Source organism: Neltuma alba, unplaced genomic scaffold (assembly GCF_004799145.2).
Source record: "Neltuma alba isolate B1F8T4 unplaced genomic scaffold, ASM479914v2 tig00012197_pilon, whole genome shotgun sequence".
NCBI lineage: Eukaryota > Viridiplantae > Streptophyta > Magnoliopsida > Fabales > Fabaceae > Neltuma > Neltuma alba.
This window is the reverse complement of record NW_021636737.1, coordinates 349,856-360,764: the sequence shown is the minus strand read 5'-3', so window position 1 is coordinate 360,764 and position 10,909 is coordinate 349,856. Positions and strand designations below refer to the sequence as shown.

The window sequence follows — 10,909 nt, the reverse complement described above, 5'->3', positions numbered from 1 at the left end:
AATTTACCTTCTTTTTTTTTTCCCCCGACGTTACTAATTGTCAGTGTGTCTGTGCCCAGATTTGCGAAAAGCCACCTGTCCATGTTGAGTCTGTTACGAAGCATTTGCTGTTTTACTTTTATTAAGAATATATATTAACGAAGATTAATATTTATTATCAACCATTTATCTATACATACGTTTATTAATGAAGGCAAAAAACATATTTATCTACATTCATCTCATTAGCCAAAAATTATGCCTCGGAAAGTCAACATTACTGCTCTAGTTAACATTAATGTAGAAAATAAATTGCCTAAGCCTATTTCATTTTGTATCATGAAGGGCGATCATAAGCAAAAGAACTTCGAATTTCTGCGCGCGCGCACACACACACATACACACACACACTCGCTTTTCAAAATGAAAATGGTCACTGGGAGATCCATACCAAGCCAAGATGTCCCCTCTCACAATTTCATGCACACAACATTTATTTATAAAACATCCAGATAAGGGTTTGAGTACCTTGTAGCAAATTGTGGTCCAAACCCTAGTCCCTGCCTTGCTCCCATTCATTATTGTTACACATCAGAACCTACTCAAGGCCCATATGGTCATGATATTACAATCTGATTTTTTTGGGAGGGGGGGGGGGGGAAGGGAACGCATCTCAGAAGTCAAAAGGGAAAACAGGCCACATAACTTGCTCATAACTCGTCTCTGGATTCTCTATTTCCTCCATCCTCCACGTAAGATGCATAAGCCTTAATTATTGACTCATATATCTCAACCCCCTTCAAGTACACGTCTCGGTTCAGAAACTGCAAAACAAGAGGGAAATTCAAACACGTAATTCAGCGACAGAAATTCCAGAGAGGACTCCTTGCAAGATAGAAAGTGTTAATTACAATCCAAATCAAAACAAATCAGTAAGATCACTCAAATTAAGCACAACCCGAGGTAGCCATTTTTTCTTTTACTCCTGCAAATCAATATCGGATAAGGTTTTTTTCCTACAAACTAATCTCTAATTTATATATACATAGAATTAATAAGTTGCAATGACACTTGTGGCTTCAACGTTAGCAATGAGCAAATAACCTCTTCTAGTTAGAAGAAGGGAGAAGAATGTAACAGAATTGATTATTGAATTTAAGAATTTTTACAATTCGATTCAATCACAGTGCTCCATCAGGAAATTTCTGAGGTTTGTGATTTCAGGCAGTTGTATCTTTGGCAACATTTGACTTGAAATGGGTCTTTTGGCAAATACTGAATGTTTGAGTAGGTTACTTAGCCAAAATGCAAACCAGTCTTTTGGACATAGTTGTGCGAGCAAATAAATGGATATGAAAGAGGAGAAATAGAAAAATTGGGCCCAAGCAATTGACTCCCGGTGGATCATCGGGACAGTGCAGTGCTTCAGCCAAAAAGCTCTTCAATATATCCTTATATTATTCAGGGTTTAATCTGAGATAATATTATACTATTGCATGTACATAATAAGCAAGCCAATTATTGAAGACAACATGAGATTAGAGTCACCTCATTGTGGTCATGAAGAAGAATCGGGGTGTTTGCCATGGGTGAGAATCCAACTGCAGGCAATCCCTGTCGTCGAAAGTAGCGAGAATCTGTTGCAGCTGGAAAGATCTCAGGTTTCTGAAGTTTTCCACCAGCCTTTCGGATGGCATCCTCAAGTAGGCCCCACCAAGGATTGGAGCTGTCAGTCCTTGTGATGATTGGGTTCCCAGACTCATCATGCACAGGTGCTTTCTGCACGAACTGTGCAAGGTAAAATGTAATTAGACAGTCTAGCAGTGGTGCGATCTCTGCCAAACAAATAAATAGATAAGGAATAGGTAGACAAAGGAGACAACTCTGAAAACTCCAAGTTCGTTGCATAACCAATCATTTTTTTGACCGAGCATAACCAATCATTGTGTAATGATTCATGATTTCATATATGGAGAAACAGTAGTCTATGACATCAATGAAGAAAACAAAACGGCAGTTTTTCAATCAGCTCAAAGCTTCCATCTTTCTAATCATCACAATAATAGAAAGTGGCAAGTGACATGTGACGTTAAATTTCAAATCACATCATTTTCACTTCCAGTTTTTTAATGGGCTTCTTTTCCTGCTAAACAATTAAACTCATAAGTCACAAGGCGGAACACCCTCACCACATTTGACACCCCCACAACCCCCCCCCCCCAAAAAAAAGGCCGGGCCCGCAGAAAAAAGGGAACAAAAATGCCAAAATACCTCAAATGTCTACTTTACAATTTTTCTTTAACAAATATGACGTTATAGGTTATCATCACCTCAAATGCATCTTCACCTGAGAATTATCAGATTTTTTAAATACTACTTACTATTTTCATAAACGATTTTTGTATTTTTATGGCTGATTATCTATTGTCACTTAAGCTAAGCGACTGGAAAGTGATATTTTCAATTCAATTTTTTGTTCCTATGTTGTCCATTTCTTTGTTCTAGATCAAAACAAACATCAGTATGTTACATTACATTAATTCCTCATCAAGAACTGTAAGACAAGAGGACAGGGATCAAAGCTATGCAATAATATTTAATACAATAGTCACAAGTTCTTAATAATTTAAACATGATCATAGAATATCTCCTAAGCTTGCATTTGCAAGAAAGAGACAAGCAAAACAAATGTCCATTTCTTGTATATGTTTTTAATGACAGATAAATTTTTAACATTGAGAAAAAGTAAGTTAATTACCCAGAATGTCATATTACGTGAAGCAGGTGCCCATTCTTCAGCAATCCTTCTCTCCAATGATTCAGGATCAGCAGTTGGTGGCACCCTAATATCGAACCCAGCTTCTGCCTCTGATGGTTGCAAGTTCATGACAAAACCCTGGGAGATGACCAAAACGGCATTGTAACGCAAACTCCACTGCTCATGTGTTAAATAAATCTATACAATAACAAGAAGTAGCATTGGGGCGTCTAGAATTGGCAAATTCCACTACTTGTACATCATTTAGTGGCCAAACTCGATCTCTTTCAGGGTGCCCAATAATTACATGCCCCAATAAGGGTATGTATAATTGTACGTTTGCCTAACGATAAATGTATATCCATAAATAGAATCACGTATCTGTCGTACACATGCTCCAAGTTTCATTGACTTACAGTTGGAGATGGTGTTCCACCCTTTAAATAGGCCATATTAACTGAAACTGCCTCGCCTTCAGCCTTTAAACCTGTCTTGATCAAATCAAACTGCGAAGCACGAAACCTTCTTATACTTTCCAGACTCTTCAACAGATTCTCCATGGCAGAATTATCATAAAGCTTTGCCCCATGCCCTGGTGCCCCAGTAGCCTTTATTACCAGCCACCAGGGGCTCCTCTCACCGTAGAATACCCTGTAATTCTCGTTCGGGGAAGCCAGTCCTACAATTAGAATCAGGCGTAGATGACAATAAAGACCATCAGTTGTTGAAAAGGAAACACAAGAAAACTCATCATGACTTGCGCTACGATTCAATACAAAAACAATAGTAAAATTCCATATCTAATCACCTTCATCAAGCACTACACCGATATTCAAATTCTTAAGGAACTCAGATTCAACAAATTTCCCTGCACCATCATGCCCACCAATCTCCTCATCAGGAGAAAAAGACAAGTAGATAGATCGAAGAGGCTGAAACCCAGAAGCCTTCAAGCGGCGAACAGCTTCGAGGTACTGCATCCCGACGCACTTCATATCCTGGGAGCCTCGGGCGTATATGTGGCCGTTCTGGTCAATATGAGCACTGAAGGGGTCGTACATCCATTTGTGAAGCTCAGACGGAACAACATCGGTGTGGGAGTAGAGAAGAATGGCAGGAAGATCAGGGTGAGCGCCCGGCCATTTTAGCAACACCATGGGCTTCCCTTTGACGAACTCGATAGTCTGAGATTCAAGGGAGAGGGATTTTGCTTGGGCGACGAGGAAATCGGCGGCTTCATAGTAATTTGGGGCAGGTTGGGCAGTGTTGATTTGAAGGTACTGCTGGAACCTCGATAAGATTTCTGCTGCTGAAGATGACAAAGATGATGAGTCTGAAGCTTCAATGGTCGACGATGCTACGAGAATAAGCAAAGAGAGATGAAAATACAGGACTTTTGGGATGTCGAACTCCATGGTTGCGCTTCACCACCACCACCTCCACCGCAATCCAGTCCAGCAGAGTGGTTGGCTCTGTCTCACTTGCAAAAAAACTCAAGTGGGGAACATCAACCTTTCGGCAAATCGGCAAATGAGATTTTGTCTTAACTTAATTTTTAATTTTTATTTTGGGTAGCTTCATCTCTTCTTTTTTTTTTGTACATTTTTTTGTGTACAATAATTTTCTTTTATATGATGTGAAATTCAGTTTCTTTTTATGCAAATAAAATTTTTTTATATACAAGTTATTTTTGTTATTTTTTTTCCGGCAGACATCTTTGTTCTATTATATCCAAATAAGTTTTATGCAAACCATCTTATTTTTGTGTAATTTATCTTCCTTTACAATTAATCTTTTTTTTTTACAACCAATTATTACAGGGATTATTTGTCAATTAAATTTTTAACAAGAAATTTATCACTGATTTTTTCAAAAAAGTGCTGCATCTTTATATTGGTGTATGTTTTCCTTTATATATATTAGCTAAATAGCTAATAATTTAATAATCTATTATATTTTTCTCTCTACATCTATTATTCATCCAATATAACGTTTTACACTTTCTCAGATTACAAATATAAACCATGGACCCGAAGTTTTATTCTAATTTATTTATGAAAAAAGTGGCTTTTTTTTCTTCATGCGTTGGCTGGGGAAGAGTGGAAGGAAACGGTGGAAGCAGTGATATGGACAATGAATATAAATATATAATACACTTTCTACTAATCTTAATACTTACTCCGATCCTAGATATAAAACTAGTTGACTAATTTGCGTAGATTAAAAAAATAAATTAAGTTAGCTATTTGTAATAAATAAATATTTTTTTTTCTAAAATATCTTTGTTAATCAAGTTTGTTAGTTAGAACTGTCATTATTAAAAGGACTGTTTAAAAAATAAATAAATATAAGAGATAAAATAAATTAGGATTTTATATTTAAGATCAAAATAAAAATTAAACAAATTTTTATATTAAGAACTGGAAGTAGTAATATATAGTTAAACACTTTCATCTCTAGGCAAATACAACATTGATCTGAAGTGACCAGAGACGGTGGAAACAAAATCTATATAGATTCGTGGATGAGATAGCTCCTATTACCTACTAGTGAATCTGAGGAGCGTAAGCTTTGATATAAGGCCAACATGGTTAATGAGTTACCCGCAACTTTGAGAAGAAAATACAATCTATTAGGTTTGACCCTCCATTTCTTTCTGAATTACATTGACACTTGACAGTGAAGGCGTTATGTGGATTTATGGTTACATTGTGGGGCTAAAGTCCAAAGAAGCTCGCTCACCCTGTCATACATCTCCTTTTAGTCTTGCGATTCATAAACCTTGAATCGATTAAACGAGCGTAAAAAGAAGTCCTGGACAAAATATCATTTCGTATATGACTGCGGATGGTAAATCTGTCATGATCATGCCTCGTTGCCTGGCACAAATGACTGCTCAACTTACAGCGCAAGATATAGCCCCATTTCTTGGAATGGGTCCACGAAACGGCAGAGGATATTTCTCCCCGCAACTGAGCCCAAAATTTAAATCCACAAAACTCGTATTCAAAATTCCGAAAGCAATCCTACTATTTTTCAGCTGAATTGCTGCCTGGCGAATAGAAGAAAAGAGAGATGATACTGCTACTTTAACCATGACTGTCACTTCAGTTATATAGTCTACTGAAAACTGGTGTGTCATAGGTAAATTGATTATCTGTCCGATCCAGATGTGGCTCCAGCACCGGCCATGGGGAAGCAAATGAGCAAGAGCTCCTTGATGATGCTAATGAGAGGAAGCGACAATGTTGGTGCAAAGAACCTCACTAGAATTTTGAGACTATAAAGGGCCAAAGCCTTTAATTCTGTCTTCTAATGCTAACTCCTTGAAAAAGGAGAAACTTGAATTCTGCTCAATCTTTTTGCGCATCCTGCAAATATTTGTCATAGTTTACAAACCATGGGAAAATAAAAGAAAAAGGACACATAATTAAGATAAGGGCCCCAAACAAATCAGATGGAAGATCTGACCTTAAAATGAATCTAACGGAATTCATCATGGTAATCATATTGATCTTCATCATCATTGAAAATAGCGCTGTAGAATACATACGGGTTCTCAATCATCTCAGCCAATGTTAGGCGCCCATCTTTGTCAACATCTGCCTGCCATAACATTATGGAAACATTGCATAACGATGGCTTTCTTGTACTAGTTACACTTGTAAGTAATCATAAAAGATTTTGAAGCTACAAAGCGAGGATAAAAGCAGTAATTACTCGCTTTTGACGTTTTTGTCATTATCAAATTTTTTTAATTATTATTAAAAGCAGCAGCCAGTTTTTTAAACATCAAATGACCCTGAAGTAGCAACCGAACTACAACACTTCAGTTGTATTATCGTTATCAATCGGTAATATCATCGTGTTATGTATGCACAAGTTAGAAGAGAAACTCTTAGTATAAGGATTTGCTATCATATTTGATTGATCTACACATACGCAATTGAAAACATAAATAAGCAGATGATGCAAAAATAAGGAATATATCAGCAATTTAATAAGCATTACAGAGAGAAGCAAAATCAATAGACTTGCCCAAGACCTGTCTTGTGTGGATATATAGATTGGCCTAAACCCGAATGATGCCTGAAGACAGTGATACAGAGAGATATAGAGAGAAGTGTCATGTCAATGACGATGACGAAGCAGGAGAGGTGATCGAATAAAAGCCTTGAGGACCAACGAGTACTGCTAGCCATATAGAAAAGGTAAACATGATCAAGCTTTTCATCTCAAGGCAAATACACCAGCGTTCAGTGAGAACATGCATCTCGAAAAACGCTAACAGACAAAAGTTCATGCAATACCATATCAACAAAACGAAAATCTATGTTCATGTCCAAGCAAGAAAGAATTGACAAATTTGTTGTCAGCAATGAGAATGTAATTATCCACCGTTAAAATCCACACCTGTGAAATGATGTAATCTGCTTGCTGCTTCGCGTAATATCGCTCAGGTGGATGAATTTTCCCAATTATAGATAGCAGCTCCACATCTGACAAGTGTCTAGAAAAATTGACATAAAATATCAAAGATGCTTGATACTAAAGAGGGTATCAGAATCTTAAAAACCATATCTATGATGAAAACAACAATCACATACCCGTCATCATCATTGTCGAGCTGATTGAACAGCACTCTAGCTGAAGCATCCCCAGAAAAATCAGAATGATATGAACCATTATGATTTTCTTCCTCATAGGTTCTTACCAAATCAAATAGCCCATGGAAAAATTCCTTGAAGTTCATCTTTCCATCTTTGTCTGTATCTCTTTCCCTAAACAGGAAAAAAAAAGGAGGAAAAGAAATGAAGAATAAGGCAAGACAATGATGCTGTAATGCAACAAGAAATTAAATTGAAATTTCTAAATTGCTTCAGGGGAGGGGGGGCGGCGGAAGGTTAACTTCAAATATTTTCTACATTACAGATATTTGGAGCAAATGTAACCATGAAACTAACTTTCATAATAGAAAATAATCATGTAAGAAGTGTTAAAGAGACTGGAGAGCGTAAATCATTATTATGAACTAAGAGGCCGTAAACGAAAGAAAGGATGGCTAAGATAAATCAAGGATATATTGTCAAGACACTACCATAAGCAGCTGCATTGCACAAGTTGACGGTTCAGAAGTTAAGTAATGAATTATTTACTTCTTTTAAGCCACAGAAAATTATTAGCGCTAAGATTGATTGATTACCATAGAAGTCATTATGATGACCACGAAGTGAAGGATCCGTAATGAATTTATTGATGAAATTATATGATGTGCGTCCGTATCATTCTTCCTAACATTTTCAATAATACATTATAACATAATAGCTAAAGTGTGCTGCATGTCCATAACTTTTGAATCACTAACGCTTCTTTTTGAACTCTTTCTTGTTCTATGTTTCTATAGTTACCTTCGCTCTCCATAATTTCTGCTTTTCAACTCTTCCTGCTAAAACAACACGAGGGGAGTGTTCATTATGACAGATGAGAGGGCTAAATCCGGACTCTTGGATCTCTTTCATGAAAGTTCAATGTTTACCCCCTCATAAACAATGTCATTTGAGCAACAGAGGGCGGGTCCCCCCCCCCCCAATTTAACATACCATATCAAAATGACTAAGATTAATATGCAAAAAAGTAAGGTCCAAAACTTACCGTGATAAATACAATCAAAGAACTATGAACAATAGCCAAATGCCCGTTTAAAAGGGAAAATATGGTGAAGAGGAGTAGTGGCAATCACTGAGGAGGAAGGAGGAAGAAAATAATCTGGATGATGTGACACGTTTGGGAACAAAAAGTCAACCAAGAGAAAATACATGTGTGATCAGAACGATAGATATACCTTCAAAGAAACTGATATAAAAGCTGTCATGGGTATATATGAGATTTTAAGTCACCTTACTTCCTCCCTGCACAACCATCCAAGTAGCTTTGGGTTTTTGGTGTCAGCTGGGTGCAGAAAGCTACAAGATAATGAAAATAAAATTTAAGGAAAGGCGTTAGAATTGAAGAAAGAAAGAAAGAAAATCATCGAGTGTTATAAAATAATGTTTCTAAAGAAGCAGGAGCTCACTCATTGTATTCAGTTAAATTTAGAAGACCATTTCCATCTGCATCGGACGCCTTAAAATGCTCTTCTTTCCACCAGCCCACGTTATAACCGAAAGAATTATTGTCTGAAAAATTATAAGAAGAAGCATTCAATACAAAAGCATCCAGGACCAAAATCACAACAGTAACCAATATGGCGAAATTATATGTAAGAACAAGCGAAAATTAACATTAGAAAAATTATTAGCTAGAGAATATTCCTGCAGTTTTAGGAAAATAATAATCCCAGCTATTGGTTTAGACTTGGAAGGATCCAGAAGAAAATATCACAATTTGCACATTTCATCGAAAATAAAGGAGAATATTTATAGCTCTAATTCTAGAAATCAGGACTAGAAACAGAACCTGCAATATGAACCCAACTGGGAGGTTCGTACTCAGAAAACGAAACAAACCCATCATGGTTCTTGTCGTGAACGTCCATGTCTCTCTTGGTCCTATGCAAGATCTCCCTCTGGGCCTGCTGCAAGTTCCACTCAGTCAACTCGTGCTCACTGACGAACCCATCAGTCGTGTCCACATCAATCCTGGGAAAGAGCACAATCAACCTATCCGTAACATTGAACTTGTCCTCGTCATTCAAATAATCTTCAGCGTCGATGAAATCCTCCCACTCGGGCTGAGACTCCTCCCCTGCGGCGGACTCGTCGTCAGGGAAATCTTCGTGAGAAAGCTCGAAGTAGTGTTTTTCCCAATGCCTCTCTTCACGGCGGCGTTCGATCTCGGCGACGAGGGGGTCGAAAGTGACAGGGCGATGAGAAGACGAGAAAGTGAAGTGGGAACGAAGCTTGAGACGGCGGTGGCGATGGCCGGTTTGTTTCTTAGGGGAATGGGAAAGGAAGAAGAGAAGTAGGAGTGCTACAGTGAGATAGAGGAAGATCGATGCTTTGCCCATTGCATTGATCCCACTCCAAGAAAGCAAGGGGCGAGAGAGAGTGACTAACTGAATACTGCAGAATTAATTGAGGTGAGAAAGGATGAAGAGGGGGACTGATGAGTCGGTTAACAGAACAAAAGGAGAAGATTCGATCCCGCGCGAAAATCTGTCACGATCACAACTTAAGCCATGCAATTTGCATTGTACTCGTTAAAGTCCCCGAAGCGCGAACCAGCTTCTCCTAACTGTAGCTTTATCTTATTTACCGATACGAACAAATCAAACAAAATAACGTTGGCCCAAAAGACAGATATTGAACAAAATATCTTACAAAAATAGCATATGGTATTAAAGACGTATTTTCTCTGATCTAAATTATAAGTTCTTGTTTATAAATTATAAACAATACCTTATAATTAAAATTAAGACCGGAAGTAATGTTTTGTTATTAATTTGGTGATCTAATTATAATATGAAGCGGTAGTGGAGTAATTTTATATTGTACTCCTTATAGAAATAGTTGCAATTCTCATAATAAATATTCCTCAACGGCTCAACCATCGAAGCAGATCCTTGGATTGCACAACATTTGAAAAATAAATTACATTATTACCAATATATAAATAGCATAATTTATTATTAATTTTGTACTTTATGTTCAATATTAATGTTGATTACGGACGAGTTCATAACCAGAAAAGAGATATGATTAAGAAAACAAGTATCGCGATTAATTAAGATAATAGTATTTTGTAAAAAGAGCAATGTATGTATATATATATGCACTTTATCAGGACAATTTTTTTTCCCAGAACTTATTAAAGATGTCCAAATCTACCGAGACAACTATTACTTCCGGTCTTTAATATAAGATCTTGTTTGACTTTTATTTTAATTCTAAATATAAGATTCCAATCCACTTTATCTCTCATATTTATGTTTTTTTTTTTCTGTGATAGTCCTTCTAATAATGATAGTTCTACCAAATATATTTGATTAAGAAGGATATTTTAGAAAAGACAACACTTATTTATTATAAATAACTAACTTAACTTGTTTCCTTAATCTTCTCAAATTAGTCAACTAGCTCTTATATTTAGAACCGAAAGTAGTATTTCTTAACTAGTTATACCTCAGCTGGCCGCCGGGGTGGGATAAATGCATAAAATTTTGATCTGATAGAG

General features: G+C 36.8%; 2 protein-coding genes across 2 annotated transcripts; both read right to left on the bottom strand.

Annotated features, from left to right (window-relative positions):
• Positions 1–521: 521 nt before the first annotated feature.
• Positions 522–4,224, bottom strand: LOC114724711 (aminoacylase-1-like). Its single transcript, XM_028911126.1, has 5 exons — positions 3,546–4,224; positions 3,154–3,416; positions 2,738–2,875; positions 1,528–1,767; positions 522–803 (listed from the first exon to the last, which is right to left on the bottom strand). The coding sequence occupies exons 1-5, from the start codon at positions 4,150–4,152 to the stop codon at positions 690–692; spliced, it is 1,362 nt and encodes a 453-aa protein (XP_028766959.1). The 5' UTR covers positions 4,153–4,224; the 3' UTR covers positions 522–689.
• Positions 4,225–5,822: 1,598 nt separating this feature from the next.
• On the bottom strand, positions 5,823–9,902 carry LOC114724775 (calumenin-B). The gene is made up of 7 exons (XM_028911225.1): positions 9,194–9,902; positions 8,811–8,913; positions 8,635–8,700; positions 7,345–7,518; positions 7,151–7,247; positions 6,209–6,343; positions 5,823–6,108 (listed from the first exon to the last, which is right to left on the bottom strand). Exons 1-6 carry the CDS (start codon positions 9,741–9,743, stop codon positions 6,221–6,223), a joined length of 1,113 nt encoding a protein of 370 aa, XP_028767058.1. The 5' UTR covers positions 9,744–9,902; the 3' UTR covers positions 5,823–6,108; positions 6,209–6,220.
• Between the last annotated feature and the right edge of the window lie 1,007 nt (positions 9,903–10,909).

Coding starts and splice junctions, on each gene's coding strand:
- LOC114724775 (XM_028911225.1), bottom strand. CDS start 9,743: ATGGGCAAAGCATCGATCTTCCTCTATCTCACTGTAGCACTCCTACTT. Junction 8,701..8,810: donor AATTTAACTGAATACAATGA/GTGAGCTCCTGC, acceptor ATTATCTTGTAG/CTTTCTGCACCCAGCTGACA. Junction 7,248..7,344: donor CTCGACAATGATGATGACGG/GTATGTGATTGT, acceptor CAATTTTTCTAG/ACACTTGTCAGATGTGGAGC.
- LOC114724711 (XM_028911126.1), bottom strand. CDS start 4,152: ATGGAGTTCGACATCCCAAAAGTCCTGTATTTTCATCTCTCTTTGCTT. Junction 2,876..3,153: donor GTGGAACACCATCTCCAACT/GTAAGTCAATGA, acceptor GTCATCTCCCAG/GGTTTTGTCATGAACTTGCA. Junction 1,768..2,737: donor CACGTAATATGACATTCTGG/GTAATTAACTTA, acceptor TACCTTGCACAG/TTCGTGCAGAAAGCACCTGT.